Source organism: Cheilinus undulatus, linkage group 22, assembly GCF_018320785.1.
Source record: "Cheilinus undulatus linkage group 22, ASM1832078v1, whole genome shotgun sequence".
Taxonomy (NCBI): Eukaryota; Metazoa; Chordata; class Actinopteri; order Labriformes; family Labridae; genus Cheilinus; species Cheilinus undulatus.
In genome coordinates, this window is record NC_054886.1 from 7,611,050 (window position 1) to 7,631,916 (window position 20,867).

The window sequence follows — 20,867 nt, forward strand, 5'->3', positions numbered from 1 at the left end:
TTTGCTGCTCTCAACCCATTTTAATCCCAGTTTCTGTCCCTTTCTTTGGAATTATTGCCATTAACATTTTTTTTCTTGCCAAAGTTCAACAATTTTGTCAATTTTTAACCCATTTTGCCCAAATTACAATATTTTTTCCAACCTTTTTAACCATTTTTCTGCCAATTTTTTCTAATCTCGCCCTCCTTTTAACATGATTTTGCAATTTTTGACAAATTTGTATTAACCCATTTTCATAGCCTTTTCTTTTTTATTCCACTTGAAACCAATTTTACCAATTTTGCCCATTTTTACCGATTTTGTCCCTTTAATTCCAGTTTCTGCCGCTCTTAATCTTTTTTGTGCCATTTTCATCCATTTTACCTTTTTAATCAGTTTTTTGAATGACTTTAAACCCGTTTCTACCTTTTTTTTTTTTTTTTTACCCATTTCACCTCTATTTAAACCCCATAAATCACTTTTTCCACCCATTTCTGCCCTTTATAACCAATTTCTGCTGCTGTTTTTGGCACTTATTTAATATGATTTTCCTTTAAAGTTGTCTCACTTTCTTCCACTTTTTTTCTGGCATCCTGACCCAAACTATCACAGCTTTATTTGATAATGGACCATGAGTTTGCCAACCTTGGGCCCCCAGTTTGGCAGGACCCCAGGAAGCTCTGCCCTTAACCCCACATTATGGGTGGCCTTGATGTTAATAAACAAATAAATATATTTTTAAATGCTCACTAGTTGTTGTAAAACTGGGTTGGCATTAATGAAATTTAGGATGAACCCTGTTTTATTTACCTCCCTGGGCCCCGGCAAGCTCGCCCCCCCCCCCCAGCTGGCCCTGTTTTAAGGTTGCTTGAAACCAGTGTGTGTAGCCCTTACTATCAAAGATGACTGCCGCAAGATCATCCTAGGTTTGGGTAAATCCCTGCATATTTAACACTCTTTGCTCCGCCCCTGCTAATTATATATATTTACCTTAATTAGTGGTTGAACTAAGAATGAAGAAACTATTTTAATCAGTCAGACTAAAGCAGAGGATCAGCTGAAGATAAGAGTGGAATTATGTCTGAAAGTTTCAGTTAATTCTCTCCAAACAGCTCTCCCTGAGGTCTGAGAATGATGGAGAGACAGTCAGAACTGTAAAGCCTCCTTTAATCTGCAGGCTCCTGAGGGCCCCTCACAACAACAGTATTAGACACTGGTGCGTCTGTGGCGTGCGTCATATGTCACATTTAGACTGTGGATTCATCGTGTGGTGGCACTGGAGATTGTTGCAGCTGAAGGCCAGCAGATGGCACCACTGCGCCGTCCTGTGGATCCCTTTGGCACAGGGACGCGTCCACGTTGTTCCCACTGTTTGCCTTGCTCTTCCTCCCCTCCCTCTCTCTCTCTCTCCCTCTCTCGGCGTACAGTATACACCTATCTATCTTCCGGAGCATCAGCACTCTCTCCATCAGTTCCCGCGATTCGAGCGCTACTACGGCGCAAAGCATGGCATCTCTGCGCCCCGAGAACCCGCTCTCCTCCGCTGCGCACCTCTGCGTCTTTCTGCTGACCGCCTCGGCCTGGATGGCACTGCCGGGACCCAGCGGAGCTTTAACCCGGCGCGGCGGGGAGGAGGAGGACCGTGTGTTGGACATGGGCGGCGGTGGACGAGGCTCCCCGCCGGGCTTACCGAGGGATGTTGACGAGGAATCCGTCAGCGTGGAGAGCTCGGGCCGCTTCAGGAGGGCTCTGTCCCGGGATAAACAAATGTCTCTGCTCAGCAGTTCGTTCGTGCTCAAAGGGGATGCGACCCACAACCAGGCGATGGTCCACTGGACAGGAGAGAACAGCAGCGTAAGTACCCGATCCCCGTCCCGTCTCGAGCCGCTGTCTGCACCACACATCCCCTTTGTCACCTTCCTCCACCCATCACTCAAAACACAGCACCACAAAGTAGTTATTGTCTAGGCAGGGGGCTGCTGCTGCTCGCGGAGGAGGAGGCGTGAAGGTTTTACGCATCCAGGTGGTCCAGCTGTACGCGCCGTGGATGCTGTCAGACTCCGGGCTTTGTTCAGAGATCAGGAGTCTTCTGACATTTTCACGCACAAGGATGCACGCTGAGTAGTCTGGTGTGACATCACATAGTGGCTCAGGTTCACGAGCACCTTTGTTGTGGTCAACCTGCACGCGCTGCGCAGTGAAACTTTGAAAAAAGCTCTTTTGCTGAACTTTCCTTCATGTTTGATAGGGATGCGCTAAACTGGATTTTACTGATACCCTACAGGCAGATATTTCCAAGCATTTTTTTTTATATTGAGTCATTTTTGTGGATTTCTGTCATCACTTGCTCTCTTCAAATGAATTTAAAGCCAACGCATGATGCATCTTTGTAACCCTGAAGATGCTACCCAGGAGAAATGATGGCCATATCATTTTGAAAGGAGAAATTGGCTACAAATTAGTTTTAACTGGTCCAGTGCCTTCATTTTTGTGGTAATATTTGGGTTATCGGGTCAGGCCCTTTGGGTGATGGGAAAGGCCATTTCATTTTGTGGATTTATGTTACTGTAATTGCTTAAGATGCATTTTACTGGGCACTTCTGCCATCAGCAGCAAGCAAAACAAAACTGAAGATGCTGCCTATCTATTTCAGGAGAGTAGACGGTTCTTATCATGTTCAGGGGAGGAATGGTCTGTACTAATGCGGTCAAAAATCCTGTTTTTGTCCAGTAAGATGTTGGGTATTTTATCAGTAAATGTGGGTTATCGGTACAGGTCATTTTTGGAGGTAAAGGTATGCTGCTGTATGAGCCTACAGTGCATTTTACTTGGCCTTTATAGTTAGCAGCAGGCAAAACACAAACATGCAGCAAAATCCAGGCTATGTGCAAAGTTGTTTTTAATGATGGCTCTGAAAGATTCAAAAAGCATCTCTATTGAAGTTTCTTTCATTTATAGTGATGTACAATACTGGATGTTCACTTATACACCACATGCACCTTGATTTGTCCATTCCAAGTTCTCTCTATTTATGGATAATGGCTCTCAAGTGAGGCCTCTGGGTCTGTATGTTTTCTGGGTTCTTTTTTGACCTTCTGGATGAGTCGTTGATGCGCTCGTGGAGCAATTTTTGTAGCCCTGCCATTCCTGGAAAGGTTCACTTTGGTTCCAAGTTTTCTCCAGTTGTGGATAATGGCTCTCAAGTGAGGCATCAAGGTTTTTACATTGTTCTGGGTTCTTTTGTGACCTCCTGGATGAGTTGCCAATGCACTCTTGGAGTCATTTTGTTAGGCCTGCCCTTCCTGAGAAGGTTCACTGTGGTTCCAAGTTTTCTCCACTTGTGGGCAATGACTCTTAAGTGAGACATCCAGGTCTCTACATTGTTTTCGTTCTTTTGTGACCTCCTGGATGAGTTGTTGATGCACTCTTGCAGCAATTTTGGTAGTTTTCCCACTCCTGGGAAGGTTCAACACAGTTCCAAGTTTTCTCTATTTGTGGACAATGGCTCTCAAGCGAGGCATCCAGGTTTTTAAGTGTTGTTCTGTGTTCTTCCGTGTCTTCCTAGATGAGTCACAGATGCACTGTGTTAATTTGGCTGGCCACTCCTGGGAAGGTTCACCTTTTTTCCATTTGTGGACAATGGCTCTTAAGTGAGGCCTCTAGGTTTTTCTGGGTTCTTTTGTGACCTCTTAGGTGAGTCGTTGCGCTCTTGGAGCAATTTTTGTTGGCCTGCCACTCCTGGGAAGGTTCACCGTGGTCCCAAGTTTTCTCCATTTGTGGACAATGGCTCTCACGTGAGGCATCCAGGTCTGTAGATGTTGTTCTGGGTTTTTTTGTGTCCTCCTGAATGAGTCACCAGTGCACTCTTGGAGTCATTCTTCTAGGCCTGCCACTCCTGGGAAGGTTCACAATGGTTCCAAGTTTTCTCCGTTTGTGGATAATGGCTCTCAAGTGAGGCATCCAGGTTTTTCAATTTTGTTCTGGGTTCTTCTGAGTCCTCCTGGATGAGTCATAGATGCCCTCGGAGTAAATTTGGCCGGCCACTCCAGAGCAGTTCAAGTTTTTTCTATTTGTGGATAATGGCTCTCACCATGTTTGTCTGGACTCCTAACGCCTTAGAAATCAATTCGTAACCCTTTTCAGACAAATAAATGCCAGTGACTTTAGAAGGCAATGACTTTTTCCACATAGAGCCATTAAGTTTGGAAGGCTTTTAATAAATAAAATCATCATTTAAAAAACTGTATTTACTGGGGTTATCTTTAGCTTATGTATAAAAATTATATTTCTGATTTTTATTTCAAGAGTGACAAATATGCAACAAAATAGAAGAGAAATCAGGAAGGGTCTAATCCTTTTTCACAGCCCTGTATTTTGGTTTTAAGGGTTCTGCACACATTAAAAAGCCCCTTTACTGAACTTCTCTTCATACTAAATAGCATTTTAATGAACACAGGCCTCCTTTGACTCAAGCAACCCCTTTTAATAATCAATTAGTGACCTGGGAAAGGTCCTCTGACCCCACTTTGAGGACCACAATAATAAGCACTCATGTGCTAACCTCGGTGAGCGTTAGCATGCAGGAGCAGTCCGAGGACGCGCCTGTGAGCGCACAGCGTGGAGACGAGGAGCGCCCACTAAGCAGACGAGCCGCTGTGCGTGATTTAGTCACACAAAGCCATGACTGAAATATTGATGGAGCCTTTTTGTCCATGAATTTTGCAGCGCCTTGTTTATTTGGCTGCTCGTGTGGCTGCTTGTTACGCCTTATCTGTCACTGTCTGCTGCTGAAGTAGTGGCACTAAAGTCGATTTCAGACAGATGTTGTACCAGTTTCACTCAGAAAGAAGTCCCACTGGGATTGAGCTGTACTGTTAGAGGAGATGAAAATAGATCATACATCCAGTAAAATCATTGTTCTTAATCCTGAGACACTGAAAGAAGCCTTAAAGAACAGCTTCATGTGTATTTGAGTGATTTCATTAGAGATTAAAGTGGATAAAGTCCATTTACTGTATAAATATGGTTGTAATTCGTCCTTAGGGCCAGGTCAAGTGAGCTCAGCCCGGCTGTGTAAACAGCAGCCGTCTTTGTGATGGTATTGACAGAAGCAGGGGGGTTGGCGGCTGTTTGACTGGTGGTGTCTGGTGGGGACATCACTTGCAATCAGAGGCTTTCTGTCAGCGTTACACATGGCTGTTTTTATTGGCTGTGGCTGCAGGCAACGCTGGAATAAAGAAATTATAATGTGACTGTATGTGTAGCAGCCGGCAGACCTCACATTTGTTGGAGTTTTGTCACAAATTGGAGGGTAAATAATGTCAACAGAGGCATTCACAGGCAGCGTATTGGTTTATTGACTACATTTTAAGACGCTCAGGGCACTTTCACACATTATGGTGGAAAAAGTTGAGTTTAAAAAGCCTCACTAAAGTTTCTTCATGCTCCTTCAAGAAAAGCAAAAGACCTGCTTGTTTGAACCCACATTACTTTTAAAACACTGTTAAGGAGTTTGTAAGTGACTATTATGAACTTTGAAGCTTAACAATTGCACTCATTTTATCCTTTTCTTTTACAGAACCATTTTTGTGCAAACACAAATCAGCCCAGAGCCTCTGAGTGGGTGTTTTCTCATGGCAGCAGCTGATTGACGTCTAATAGCTGGAGATGCTAGAAATAGGCAACAAAAATTACAGTTATGATAAAGTAATTTTTCCCATTTTCTAACCACGCTCATGTGGCGTTACTCATGTTCTGTGATGATTTAAATGAGCTGGATCGACTCTTGCATGCTGAACATGGAAGCACATTAGCATGGCTTGTTACGGGCAACAGTTATTCCCTCCCCTTTCACTTTTTGGTCATGCTGTTATTAAAAACCCCCCCCCCCCCCCCCCCCCCGCTAAGTAATTCACAGTTTTTCCATGGCTGTTCCTCTGGTTTTCTAACAAAAGGTTGGATTGCTTTAGCAGTCTTGGGTCCATTTGTGGTGACAGAAAATGGTTTAAGAATGAAAGAATTTGTGGTTGAAATTTACCTAACCTGGCTGAAATGTTAAGAGCCACCAATTACAGATGACCTTCCAGAAATTTGATGTTGGATCAAACCTTTATAGAAGAGGAAATACAGCGTTGGTCCAAAGATTTGGTATTATCTCAGTTTTTTACAATTATTTTTTCTGTTACCTGGTTCCAGAGTGGCTCTACTGTAAGATGGCTGCTGTTCCTGGATGAGTCGTTAATGAACCCTTGGAGTAATTTAGTTAGGCTGGCCGATCCTGGGAAGGTTCACCACATTACCAAGTTTTCTCTATTTGTGGATAATGGCTCTCAAGTGAGGCATCCAGATCTTCAGATGTTGTTCTGGGGTCTTTTGTGACCTCTTGGATGAGTCATTGGTGCACTCTTGGAGTCACTTTGGTAGATGTGCCACTCCTGGGAAGCTTCGCCACAGTTCCAAGTTTTTTCCATTCGTGGATAATGGCTCTCAAGTCAGGCATCCATGTGTTTAAATTGTTCTGGGTTCTTTTGTGACCTCCTGAATGAGTCACCAATGCACCCTTGGAGTAATTTGGTAGGCTGTTCGCTCCTGGGAAGGTTTACCACAATACCAAGTTATCTCCATTTGTGGATAATGGCTCTCAAGTGAGGCATCCAGGTCTTTAGATGTTGTTGCGGGTTCTTTTGTGACCTCCTGGATGAGTTGTTGATGCGCTCTTGGAGTCATTTCGGTTGACCTGCCACTCCGGGAAAGGTTTGCCAAAGTTGCAAGTTTTCTCTATTTGTGGACAATGGCTCTCAACTGAGGCAACCAGGTCTTTAGATTTTGTCCTGGCTTCTTTTGTGACCCCATGGATGACTCATTAATGCACTTTTGGAGTAATTTTTTACCTGCCACACCTGGGAAGGTTCCAAGTTTTCTCCGTTTGTCGACAATGGCTCTTAAGTGAGACATCCAGGTCTTAGATGTTGACCTGCACAGCAGGTACATGAGTTTGGTTGTCAGTAATGCCTCAACGGTTGATCCTTCAAAGTGTAAGGTCCCTCTTTAGGATGAGGACTGATGAATAATGGGATTGCAGTACTTTGGCATTTAGGTCTGTACATATAAGCCATAAAAAGTGACATTCTCGTTGTGAACTTTCTCCATCTACACCTCCTTTTTGTGTTTAATCGAGGCGTAGGGCCTCCATGGATCTTTGCCCGAGGCTCTGCCAGTCTGGGAGCTCTGAGTCGGACTCACCTTCAGTCGCCTCGGCGTGGGTTTGTACTCTGAAAGGTCATTTAGACGCAGTCCATCCCAGCCTAATAAACACAGACAAATGGTGCCATTCAATTTCCCCTCAGCTGACATTTATGAGCGCTGTGCAGATTGATGGCAGAGAAAAATGAATCTCTGCCTCCCCTCTTGTTCCACTAATTCCATTAGAGGTTTGAAAAGTAAGATGCTGCTGAAAGGGTCAATGGTGTGGAGGACTTTAGTTGTCAAATATGTCTTAAAGATGGGTGATTTTCTCTGAAAACCTTTAGGCTAATCACCACATCGTTTCACTCAGACTTCACAGCTTTTGTTTCTGCTCTCCTGCTGATTTTTGTCTCTTTTTTTGGGATGCAAATGTTTTGACAAGAGGATGCATTCTTCTTTAAGCATCATTATTAGAAGCTTTGTTATTGAAAACAGCTCTTGTGTGCTGTCATCTGTCCCTGAAGCAGCAACAATCACTTTTCTTCTCTAGGCCTTGATTGGACGATTTATGTCTGAGGACTCTCCCTGGGGTGTTTCCAGGAGAGTCCTTGAAGAGCAGAGATAGGTGCTGGAGTAGGAGCAGATTCAGGATATTTAAGGTAAACAGAAAAATAAATGCATGTGGGATAAATAAGAATGCATTCCCTTCAGGTGCTGGAGTATAAACATTGTAAAAATCCAATATTATGGAGGTTAAAGGCCCCAGCTTAGGCTGTTTGATCGTATTTATGAAGCTGAGAATATCAATGCTGAAAGAAAGTCTAAAAAGTGACTCAAAAACGAGGAAGGATGATTTCTGTATCACTCAACGTGTCATCCAGATCATTTATGTGTCTTTAATCATACACAGAGAAGTTTTTCTCTTGTTTAGTAAAAGTCAAAGAGGGATGAAGACAGCAGGTTTGTTTATCAGAGCGTAGATATGAAGGATCTTCCTCATCCATGCGAGACTGTTCAAGAATTCAAGACTTCTCTATTCTTCTTTTTGCTTCTTCAGACTTTTTTTTTTTATAGCTAATGATGCACAGAGGCTTTCAAAGAAAGTGCATAACCTTCAGCAGCGATTACAGCCTTGAGTCTTTTCACTATGATGCTATAGCTCTGGACACCTGGAGGGATTTTCTGTCGTTCTTCTTTTCCTCTCAAGCTCAGTTGGGCTGGATGGGGATCGTTGTGGACAGCCATTTTCATGTCTCTCCAGATATGCTTTGGCTGGGCCCCTCTAGACTCTGGCTCCGTTCTAGAGTCTCAGAACTTTGGTGCTTTCCTGGCGAACCAGTCTGCATTCACACCAGCTTAAGAAGAACCAAAGTGGGAGGACAGGTAAAAGTAAACACAAAACTGACAAAATGGGGGTTTAGCATTGAATACCTGCAAGCTCGGCAAACTTGCTTCTCCTTGTACGACTCTCCAGCTTCACCTGGAGTTCTGTCAATGCCCAAACCTTTTTGTCTCTTCAGCAGACCACTTTTTCTCCATTTTCCTCTCGTCTTCACAACCTAGAGCATGACACGCCCACTGATGAAGTCACAGTTTGGCAAGAAAGAACCAATTGATTTTGGTTCCAGCTGAGAAAAAATTAGCTTCGGGAACCAGCAAGGAACTGTGCGCCAGTCTAAAAGGCCTAACAGAGTTGTCCCTAAGTCACTCCTGTGTTGTCTTAGCTGTGTGCTTAGGGTCTTTTTCATGAGGTCCTGAGTGCTGCGGAACAGATTTTTATTGAGAATATTTCTGTCCTGTGCTTACTAGTCTCCTAGTCCCTGCTGCAAAAAAGAAAAAAAACACCCCCACAGCATGATGCTGCCTCCACCAAGCTTCACTGTTGGAAGGGTATTGGGCGGGTGATGAGCAGTTCCCGGTTTCCTCTTGACTTGACTCAACTTGGGCTGCACAGCGTTTAGTGCTGTTTCACAGTTGCATTCATGATGTCGGGCTGTTGCATAAAGGCTGGTATTATTTTTCTATTAGGTAGTGCTTGAAAGATTTACAAAAATGCCTGCAAACAGCCTTTTAAGTTTACAGTAGTACCACTGAATTTGTACTTTTTAATCATAGCTTTATTTTTAATAAATTTCTTTTTTAATATTCAGCAATTTTGAAAGCAGTACTGTAAAAATGTATTTTTTATGCTCTGTAATATCTTTATATTGTGAGTCAATGCAATGGCAAGTAGCATTATTATCCACTTTAGATTCTTTGCAGATGATGTCACACAGCAGCAGAGAACTCCCTTGGGGGGCAAGATGTGGTTTCTGCATGGAGAAACTACCAAAAAGGCCATGTTTGAGATGTTAACAGCTATGTCAAGCATTCAAAGTGCAAAAATATAAACATTCTTTTTGTGTCCCAAAAGTAGTGAAATATTCAGGCAAAAAAAAAAAAGGAGAAACAAAGCCTGATGTATGCCCTCAGCTGATGTCCATCCAGTCTCACTCGTGACTGGAAATCCAGATCATTTGTTTGTTTTGCTGGATCTATTTGGCTTATTAAACGTGGATTGAGCGACAACAGAGGAAAGGAAACTGGCACTCAAACGGGAGCTAGCTACCGGCGTTCACATTAAAGAGACGATTCGTCGAACAGGCTTAATCATTCTCATCATTACTTGGGCTCTTACCCCATGAGGTTTACTCGATGACAGTCTATCACTGTTTCAATTAAAAGCATGTTTGGGACAAAATGGGGATTTTTTAATATGTTAAAGGGGCTCAGCTAGCCTCTTAGCTCAGTTGACTCCTCAAGACTAAAATCAATTTACTGTAAATTGTAGGGATCTCACTCGGTGTATGTAGAAAGTTTCTGATAATGATTGCAGTGTACAGATCCATTAGAACTCCAAACCCTCGTCTGTTCCCATTCATTACTTACAGCCTTCCCCCACTTCCTGGATCATGTGACTGCAAACAACCTTTAAGTGCAACTGCAGGTTATTGACAAGTCACGCAGCACTACTTTATTCCTCTCTCTGTCTGTGCCAATGATACTGATAGTGATTCTAAAATATAGACAGGATTCTTCTAAGTGTCGCCTTTCCAGACAGCCAAAGATGATGCCTGTATGTTGAAGCACTTAGAAGTAGCAGCGTTTCTACTGTAGGTGTATGACCATGGTTGTCATAGTCCTTTTTGGAGTCAAATGCTGGGTTCTACAGTTAATGAAAGGCAATGCAACTGCACATTTTGTTGTTCCATGCATGCGTTTTGGGGAAAAGCATCACTGTGTGCAGCTAGCTGGCTAAACAGTTAAAGTTGGATCCCTTAGTCTAATTATTTGCAGTTTTGATCTAGTAAAGTGGATGAAGTAGTCAGGTGCTAACTTATTTACCAAGACTAAACCGAATGACACCATCAGATGTAATCTTGTTTGATAAACTCATCCAGGGAAATCCTTTAGAGAAGCTAAGCTGCATTAGTCTGACTTTGTTTTCGTTATGATTTCAAACGTCTGATTGCCCGTTCTCCTCCGGGACGGTCTGAAATGTTGAACCGACAGTTACATCATCGGGACCGCTTCAAACATCCTGTAACAGAACTACTCAGAACGGATTAAACATGCAGAGTATGTTCAGCTGATTTAAAGATTGCAGCTCTGAGGACATGACCTGATAGTAGGATGTTATTTATTATGAAGAAGAGGATGTAGGATCGTTGTTCATGGACGTAGGAATAAAGAACGCCATCCTGTAAGGGGACCCAGGATCTCAGCCTTGTGAATAAAGAGAGCCTCCTCTGCTGAAAGCTTTCTTTTGTTGCCGTCTCTCTCTGAGTTGTTGATCCGCCTGAGGGGACTCTGAGATGTGTACTCTCTATTTCTGTCTCCTCTCTGATACTGTGCCTGTGTTTCTGCAAGGAAACAGCCCCTACATTTAATAGCATTTGTCTATTTTGTGTGTATCGATTGTTTCAGACTGTACTCAGCGCACACACCTCTTTAAATTTCTAAGTGCGCGCTCGCCTCTCCCTGCTGGCCCGTCCCACAGTAGCCTAAGTGATTAATGAGCAGCAAAAGGGCCGCTGACAGTCCAAACTCTCGCCTCGCCTTCCACCCCTCCAAAGGGGAATTGTGGGTAATTCCTGCCACTTCCTGGTTTAAGAGCCCTCCTGGGTGGGAGTACATTTAAGCAGAAGAACACTGGATTTATGGACTTATGAATGTTGAAGGATTTAGAGCATAAAAACAACATGAAAGTGCATCACTTCATCCGCCACGTGTGCATGGATTAGTGGGTCTGACCTTGGTGGAAGACAAGAGGCTGATAGAAAACCAGACAGCTTAACTCAACCAAAGAGAAGGTAATAGCACTTAGTTTGTGGGGTTAACTCAATATTTATGTACAATAACAAGATTAATGTGCAGCACTGGAGCACAGGGACTGGCTGGAACTTGATCTGAGTCCTAAATCTGGGGTCAGGATTTGATTTAGCATCAATTTTTGATGAAAACTAATTCCTAACTCACAGCACATCAACTATTTCTAATGAAGAGGTGATTATTTCAGTGTCTGCTCCAGTCTGCTGTCCACTACGGAGCTGGAGATTAACATTTGACACTATAAAGCCTAATAAAGAATGTTGATGATCATGTATTTTAACCTACTTTTGTTGCATTTTTATCAGCTGATTTTAGGCTGAATAAAAGCAATGGTTTGTCTTTCTGCGACATATGTCCAGCATGCATTGGGGCAGTTTTTAGCTTAGTGCAAAGCAGTCAGGATGAGGGTCAGCACCTCCAAGTCCAAGACCGTTGTTCTCTGATGGAAAACGGTGGATAGCTCTGCCTTGGGTGAAGAACTTCAAGTATCTCAGGGTCTTGTTCAGGAGTGACAGGCTGGTTGGTGCATCAGCAGTATTGCAGGTGGACAGTTGTGATGAAGAGGGAGCAGAGCCAGCTTTCGATTGACCAGTTGATCTTCATTTCAACCCTCACCTATGGTTGTGAACTCTTGGTAGTGACCGAAACAATGCAAACATTCTACAACCCATCGCTGAGGGAAGCATGCAGTAACATCGTAATCAAGATAAATCTCCAAAGCAAGCTCTCTAAACAACAACACGCCATTATTTTCACAGAACGGTCATGGAGACCTGAAAATCACACTTTGACACATACTTTGTTGCATTTTGGTATCAGGCCTTCAACAGGAAGTTGTGTAGTCCGTTAAAGCACCCTCTGATGTTTTTCGGCATCAAGTCTTCATTAGAAAGTCATGTTGACCTCAAAAACAGACTTTGATGTATTTCTCACTGCATACACACCCCTACATAAATCTTGCCCAGTGCATACTAAAGCGAGCCTGTTGGAGTGATTTCATGAAGATAGCGATTATTTACATGTGGATAAATGAAGCTTAGCGTTAGTTCATGCAGGTCACGGTAGTCGTACGCCCCACTGTGATCAGCTGACGGCCAACTGATCCCAATTTTCACCTTCCAGCTTCGACAACCAGTCACAGCTCTTTCTCTCAACACAGTGGTCCATTTAAAATGACATACCTCCCACTGATCCCTGCTTGCATTAATGCTGATACATCACACTGCTGCTGCTGGCAAAGCTTCACCTCCTCCACCCCAGCTTCCTCTAACTAGTACTGCACAATTTGGCAATAAGGTGCATTTGTGATTATGATATAACAGAAATGGTATGTGTCTACTTGCTTTGTAAGCAAGGAAAATGCAAAGAATAATGATAGTCAAAGGGAACATATTGTACCCTTTTAAGACAAGTTTAGATTGGTCTCAGAGGTCCTCAAAACACACCTGTGAAATTTCATGCTGAAAAAACACTTTGATATTGGATTTTTGTACGTCTAAAAATCCCTCTGTTTCAGCCCTGCTCAGTAAGAGCTGTTTCTCTGTCAGTGGCTTTAAATGTTACTGAACTGTCTGGCTCCGCCCCTCTCAGGAAGGGGATGTGGCTCTGGAGAGGAGAGGAACTTTCTTCCATGCAGGGAGGGCCAATATTCTTCGTGGGATTGTGGACAGGCCAGTCGCACATGATTTTGTTAGAAAAGCCTCAAAAAGGAGATTTTGATTGGCCAGGTAACCTTTGTAAAAGAGATCTTGATCTCAATGGGTCTTTATCTGGTTAAATAAAGGTTGAATAAAATAAATAGATTTTTGCACAATATGTCTACTTTAAGATGTGTTTATCCCAACTTACAAGATTTAAATATTCAGTAGTATGAAAAATACAAACATGAAATTTTTACAGCACTGCTTTCAGAATAACTGAATATTCTTCCTCCATTGAAAAATAAAAAGGCAATTCTACAAAGTGTAATAGCAGCACTGTTGTAACTTAATAGCTTTTTTGCAAACCTTTCAGGTTATCAAATGCTTGCAGGGATTTTGATTCTTTGTGAAAATTTCACCAAAAAGCATTTGAATTGAAAATAAATCCAGAAACAGTAAAAGACGGATGTCATCCTGACACTCCAAACATCTGCACCTATAGTTTTCTCTGTCAGCCTGCTCTCCAGCAGCTCTTCATCCATCTATACGGTATTTACTCCATCTGTGTGCATTTGGGTGTCAGACAGCACACGCCACATCACGCAACGCTCCACCAGACGGCTCTTGTACACTGATCTGATGGCGGCAGTTAACACCGCTGACTCTGAAAACCTCTGCCAATTAAGTTTGTCCTTGTTATTCGCTGACATCATCAGTCTCACTGTATTTGTCCTGGCCTACCTATACGCCTCACCTTCCTCTTTACACTTCATTTCTCGTCCCATTTGTGATGAATATTAGGTGTTACAACCTTCTACCCTCACTCCGTCCCCTCAGGTCACACCACCTCCACATCCCAGCATCGTATCACACAATTAGGCGGAGGGATTATCCGCCTGCAGCCTACATCTAATCTAAACACAGCATTGGCTGAATTTAAATTGAGTGTTTAGAGGGAACCATAATGTTTTATAATCAGCCTTTGTTTGCATGAATCAATCCTGCCTCATGCAGGTGTGTACACACACATGTATGAGCCGTAACAATAGCCACCCTCTCTCTCTCTCTCTTTCTGCAGTCACACAGACTATCTAGGTCTCCAGGGTCCTGACTTAATGTGAAAGGCATTTGTTCACGCTTCACATACTGAGCAGACAGTTCATTTGGCCCCTGGTTGTTCTGCACTGGAAAATTGTTTGCACATGTGAGGGGAGCCTTTCTCCTCGTTTATCTTGTCCGTCCTCGTTCATCCTGCTTAAAAAGACACTCCAAAACCCACACTGTAAATCATCAGGCTTGTTTGCTCTCTCCTCCTACATCTCTCCTTAATCTGAATCCCGGCCCTGATTTAAGATTACAGCGTACCGATGACACCAGGACAGATTTTAGCAGCATCTCCCCATGACATCAGGACCGGTGACTTCCTTTCAGGGATTATAATGATTGATGCCTGCCACTCTAGATTTATCACCGTCATCTGCTGACATTAATGGAAATGCAGATTTAACAGGAAAGTAATTTACATTTTTTAATATGACAGGTCTCTGGGGATTACACTCTTTTTTTTTTTTTTTTTTCAATTTGGTCATTGAAATGTATTTTTTTTAGTTCCTCATCATATGTGTTTTCCAACAAACACAAGTAATGAATCATTTTACATTAACTCCAACATACAGGGCTTAATGATTTTGAAAAAGATATCTAATTTTGATTATTTCGACTCACTGCAAATTTGAAATGGATTGTACTGAAGTACCTGTACCTGACACGCCAGATGGGTTTGTTTCACACATCCATCTTGGAAAGCTTCAATAGGAAACGTTTGAGAAAAGACAGAGGCTTTGAAAAAACTCCAACACAAGACAAAAATCCCAAAAGAAATTATGAAAATTTCATGCTGTCTCGTGAAAAAGGAGTAAAATAAAATGCATGCATGTGTGTCCTTCTGTAATGATATGCTTTTAAACACACGCACACACACACACACCCACACACACACCCCCACACACACACACACACACACCCACACACACATATATATATATATGTTAAGACTAGTTTCACTAAAAAGACCACTTTTTTCTTATTTTTGTGAAAGAGAGTCTGTCAAGCAAAAAAGTGATTTAAATGTTATAATTTTGCCTTCAATGACATAAAAGACATCTGAAAATTTTATTACAAATGTTATTTTAATGTAAAATAAATAACAATGCTTCCAGTCACTGTCATGCCATTCACACTCTGGAACCTGCATGTGACCCCCCCATACGCCCACATCCTCTCCTGCTTGCGTGTCCCCTGGCACTACCTGTAACTTATAGAAGTAATATAATAGCTATATAATATGTTTTATATATATAATATATAATCTATAATATAGAATTTTTTTGTTTGTACCTCTTTTCTGCCAACAGACGGTGTTGTAGAACTGCATCGGTCTTGCTCTTCTCTCAAGTCTGCTTCTGAAATCACAGGAGCACATGAGTGATGGTTTCATTCGATAAATTTGGCTGAATAAACAGTGGGTTCCTAATGTTAACTTACCTCCATCGCTCTGGGATGGAGAACAAGATCCGCTCTGCTGGGTTGGAAAAGTCAGTCTCTGAAGTGTAGTCTCTGTATGTATCAAGCTGGCGAGAGGCTGCCATATTTCTCCGACGCACGGAGGAGACCTCGCCACATTCTTTAGCATCTTGGCTGGCATAGGCAGATGAATGAAAGCGCCAATCCCTGGATTCGCTGTCGTTAAGTTCAGTGTCGGTTTCGGTGAGTAAGTGATTTCTCAAGCAAAAGTTGAATATTTCTTCCAGCCTCAAAGTTAGAACTTTTAGCTTAGATTACCTCCGTAACGATTGCTCTGCTCTTTGACCCAAGGGTCTCCACCTCTGATCTCTGTGGCTTTGAACTACCGTCTCTTCCGACTGTAGTGTTCCGACTACGTATCCCAGAAGCCCTAAAATTACTCACAGGGAGCATGAGAGCACCCCCTTGTGGCAGCCGCCGAAAAAACACTTTGACGTACAGTGCTTAACAAATTTATTAGACCACCTGTCATATTTGTCTCAGAGACCATCCAGCATCATGAAGTACTTTAATGCGGACTCTTTCATTTTCAGTGAGCTCTCCACGTTTTACCATTTTGAACAGGAATGAGGAATTTCAAACTGAATTCAATCAAATTTGAGCCGGCTCACTGGGCTTCTCTGAGAAGTCAGAAATTAATCAAGCATAACATTCAACCACTCAAACTCATTTTTCTGTTCAGGAATGCAAGTAAATACCTATAATCTGACATATTAATCAAGAAATATTAATGTGCTTTACTATTTTTTCAGTTTTTTTGTAAAATATCATTTGGGTTAAAGAGCTTCTAAATATTGGTGTATTAACCATTGCAGAAACATAAAAAGTGATTTTGCTAATTACCAATGCTGTTAATTTAGGGCAGCTGTGGCATAAACCTCACTTTGGTTAGGGTTAGGGTGGTCTAATAAATTTGTTAAGCACTGTATATATACGTCAATGGCACTCAATGAGTTAATGTTAAAATTTACATGGGCATGAAAAAGTCAGTCAACTTTCAGAGCTCAAATCTGATCAAACATGGCAGGATAATCGCTGACAGTTGTGTTTGTGAGTCTTGTGTCTGATCTGTGGGCACAGAAACAATAGAGAGACATAAAAGCTCCGGGGATGATTGAGCTCATCTGCGATAAGATCTTCATCCAACTCCTTTCTCTGGTTTGGCCTCAACGTTGGCATTCGACCACCCTTTGACTTGGCGGTGAGCAGCATTTCCTGCTTTGGTAGGGTGGTTGCTGTGCTAACAAGACCTTGGGAAAATGGATGTAGCAGTATGCTACAGTAGCTTCCAGTCTAATTAGAGTTTAGTGACGCCGGTGGATGCTGAGTTTGTCTGGCAGCAGGTCTGCTGGTTGTTTCTCTGCAGATGAAGTCGACATTTTTAAAGGCTCAGTGTAAGCCTGTTTGTGTACGTCTGGTTGTGATTGGGATGGCGCTGGGGGGTACGGGTTACCAAGCGACAACCAAAACAAGGACTTGGCAGAGCGTGACGCAGAAGAAAGCCCGTCATCTGTTTAAACATCCCGGGAATTCTCTAAACTTTCTTCCCTTTGTTACGCTGCAAAAACATCCCCAGCGTGTGCTCATTGTTTTACCAGTTCTGTCCCCTCTAACCGTCCTCCCTGATGTTTTGTGTTCCGCCTCGTCTTCTGAAGCAGTTTGGCAGAAAGTTCCTGCTCCTGTTGCCTCGGTGACAGACACAGGAATCTGGTTGGGCCTTCCAGTGGTTTGGTTCCTGATCTGAATTCAGAGCAGCCCCTTTCTCTCAGGTCCTCCGGTGTAAATACGTCACTCTTTGTCAGATTGTCAGGAGGGAAGATGACAGTCGACTTTTCCAGAACAAAGGAATAAATTAAGTCAACTCAGATTTATTTTTATGGCACATGAGCTGACCAGAGGATTTATAGATGGAGGCAAAAACCATAGAGATGTGTACTATTAATACAACTCTGATTCCAAAAATGTTGGGACGCCATGTAAAATGTAAATAAAAAAAGAGTGCAGTGACTGTAAAATCTCAGATCATACCATTTCAAGAAAAAATTATCTCAATTTGAATTTGATGGCAGCAACACATCTCAAATAAGTAGGGACAGGGCCATGTTTACCATTGTGTAGCATCCCTTCTTCTCTTAACAGCCTGTGAACGTCTGGAGAGTGAGGAGTTTTGGTAGAGGGATGTTGTACGGGGGTTGAATAATTTTATTGCAACTGTAACTTTTTAGGTACAAATCCACAGAATGTATGTGAAACCACACATCCTAACTTAAACATGTACTCACCCATGATAGAAAATCCTTGAATAATGCAGAAATGAACAGAAAATCAACACCAGAAAGGCAAGATAGCCTCTTTGAGTCAAATGCCATAGTATGTGGATTTTGGGGTTGGAGAAATTCTACCTGTTACTTCGTTGGACTTACATTTTATTTTATTTTTTAGATTTTTATGGCTTTATTGATAGGTTAGGACAGTGGACAGAATCGGAAACATGGCTGAGAGAGCTAGGGAGAGACATGGGGGAAAGTGACACAGGCTGGATTCGAACCCAGACCGACCACGTACATGGGGCGCGCCTTAAACCACAAGGCCACCTGCATCCCAGGACCTGCATGTCTGAATGCATTTAAAAAGTCCAGTTTTAGTTTGACTTACATAATTAATGACTTAATGACTGACAGCTTAACCTGGCAAAGCAGATGGATACCCCCATTTCCTTGTTTTTCACTGGCGAATCCATCTTGCAAAGCTCCCATCTGAACCATTTGGGCCCGGTTTGAAAGTGACAGGCCCAATCAGCGACGAGGGGCAGTACTTTCAAGCACAGCAGAGTCGTGACGTAAACAAGCAGCAGCAAGAGCTGGTGCAGTTATGGAGGAAGAGATTAGCGTGGATGCTGCTAAAGCGTGAGTTTTATCAGAACGTGACAACATTTCTTCATTAGAAAAAGAGCAAAGAACAGCAATGAGTTGTTTTCTTCTCAAAAACGACAAAAGTCAAGTACTTACATGTCTATAGTCGCCATGTTTTGTGTTATTCCTCAGTAGCTGCGCACACACAGCTCTATAGCTGCTACGTCATGTGTTTTGTTGCTCTGATTGGCCCGTAGAGAAGTGACAGACAGAACGTTCATCCAATCATACTGTGAGTTTTTTTCAAAGCCTCTGCCTTTTCTTAAATGTTTCCTATTGAAGCTTTTCCCAGATGGATGTGTGAAACATATCCATCTGGTGTGTCAGGTTACTGACAGCTTCCTTCGTATCAAACCCTGGACTTTCCCCAAACTCTTTACTCAGAACAAAAATCTTTTATATCCAAAATAAATGTGATGATTCATTGATTCAATTTACTCTACCAAATATAAAAACCACTACCTGGTTTATGTTTTTGACTTCTTGCACCACAAATATCCAAATATCTTAAACTACCATCATATTTAATCCACTGAAACCTTTGGCAAGCTTGCCACACAAATTCCAAACATGAAACTTAAATGTGAATTGCTTGTTGAATCCTCTCCTAACTCCAGGTTTCTCCGAACCTTAGAATAACTTCGCTGAGAAGAGTTCACCTGACAGTAACATATGTACGCGCATATCTTCTGGCAGTCCTCCCCTCAGTGAAGCCTTTGTATGTGTTGTATGTTGCGCTGCGTGTGAGGGGGTGGTGTGAAATGCGTTCCCGCCTCGCCTGCAGCTACTATAGGAGCAAAGCAGCAGCTCTGCCTATGGAGCCCCTGGGAGAGTGGTGAAATACGGCCCAGCAGGGATTCCTCGGTTTTTCACCTTCACAGGAACACATTTAGAGATTGGATCTTCTTCTCTTGTGGCTAAGCCGTCCCTGCTTTCTATCAACCCCCCTCTCATGCGAACCCCCGCCTCACATGGGGTATTTTCAGTTTCAGTCTTAAGCCAACTGAACAAAACCAGCGTGAAGCCTTCCATACGAGGCAGGTGTCAGAACAGAGGGACAGATCCAGACTGTGTGAGTCCTTGTTTATGATTGGAGGAAGAAGAAACAAAAATACACTAAAAACACAGGAAGGGGCTGAGAAGGATATTATTTATCATGCTGGAAAATCTATTTAAGGACTTAACTAAAGATTGAAGAGTCAAAATTAGATGTTTGATCAGACAATGAGACAATTACCGCTGATTCTGGATCAGTTATCAGGACTTTATCGTATATACATTTAGAGAAATGTAACTTTTGAAATTTTAATTTCATGGAAGTTGTGGCATATTTTTGTACATTTTTGAGAAAATTCACTGAAATTATTTTGGATGTATGGGGCATTTTTATGTAGTTGTAATATGATGGAATTGTATTTACATTTTTTGGAGGTATTTGCTTTGAAATCTTCAAGTTTTCACAAGGAAACAGGAAATGTATTTTTCAATGGAATTAAGGAATTTGTTGGGATGTTTTGGGGAATTTTCCATGATTTTCATCTAATCTTAGGGTATACGTATTTCTGTGTTTTGGGGGATTTGCTTTGAGATTTATTTAAACAACATGTAATTTTTGGGGATATCTTTATAGTAATTTAGGCTTTATAATAAAGTTTCACTGAAAGATTTGAGAAATATGTGAAGACATTTTGAGAAACTTATGAAGAATACTTCTCATAAATTTTAAGGTAGTTTCTTTGAAATTTTCTGGAATTTGTGTTGATATTGGACATAAAATTTTGGTCAAAATGAATCCCTTCAAAGCCAAGGCTTAGCTTTTAATCTTATCCGATCCTACTTTTTCTAAATAAGTGTGAGAAAGTAAAACTGTATTCCCAACAAAAAGTGAGGTCTCAGGAGGTTGATGACCAAAACTTAAATTCAAACAGTAACAAAAAACAAAATCTGCTGGACTCTGTTGGTCCATGATTGCTCCGGGCCAAAATCTCTCCACTATTACTGTCTGATTTCCACTGAAACTTGATACTAATATGTACAGTGAATTTAGAATGAGTCCTTGATAGTTTGGTGATCCTTTATCCTATAATCTAGTAACCTGGCACGCCTGATGGATTTGTTTCACACATCTCATAGACCTCATGGAAAACCTCTCATAGACAGTGTTTGGGAAAGGGCAGACCCTTTGAACAAAAACTGG

At 42.1% G+C, this 20,867-nt stretch overlaps 1 protein-coding gene across 6 annotated transcripts in view; it reads left to right on the forward strand.

The window, feature by feature from the left end:
• Positions 1–1,439: 1,439 nt before the first annotated feature.
• The window catches only part of sorcs2 (sortilin-related VPS10 domain containing receptor 2), a 543,426-nt gene continuing 523,998 nt past the window's right edge, over positions 1,440–20,867 (forward strand). For all 6 annotated transcript variants that reach the window (XM_041779627.1, XM_041779628.1, XM_041779631.1 and 3 more), the window contains exon 1: positions 1,440–1,833. In XM_041779627.1, coding sequence (XP_041635561.1) covers positions 1,486–1,833 — 348 coding nt within the window. In that variant the 5' untranslated portion in view covers positions 1,440–1,485. The remainder of the gene's footprint in view (positions 1,834–20,867) is intronic.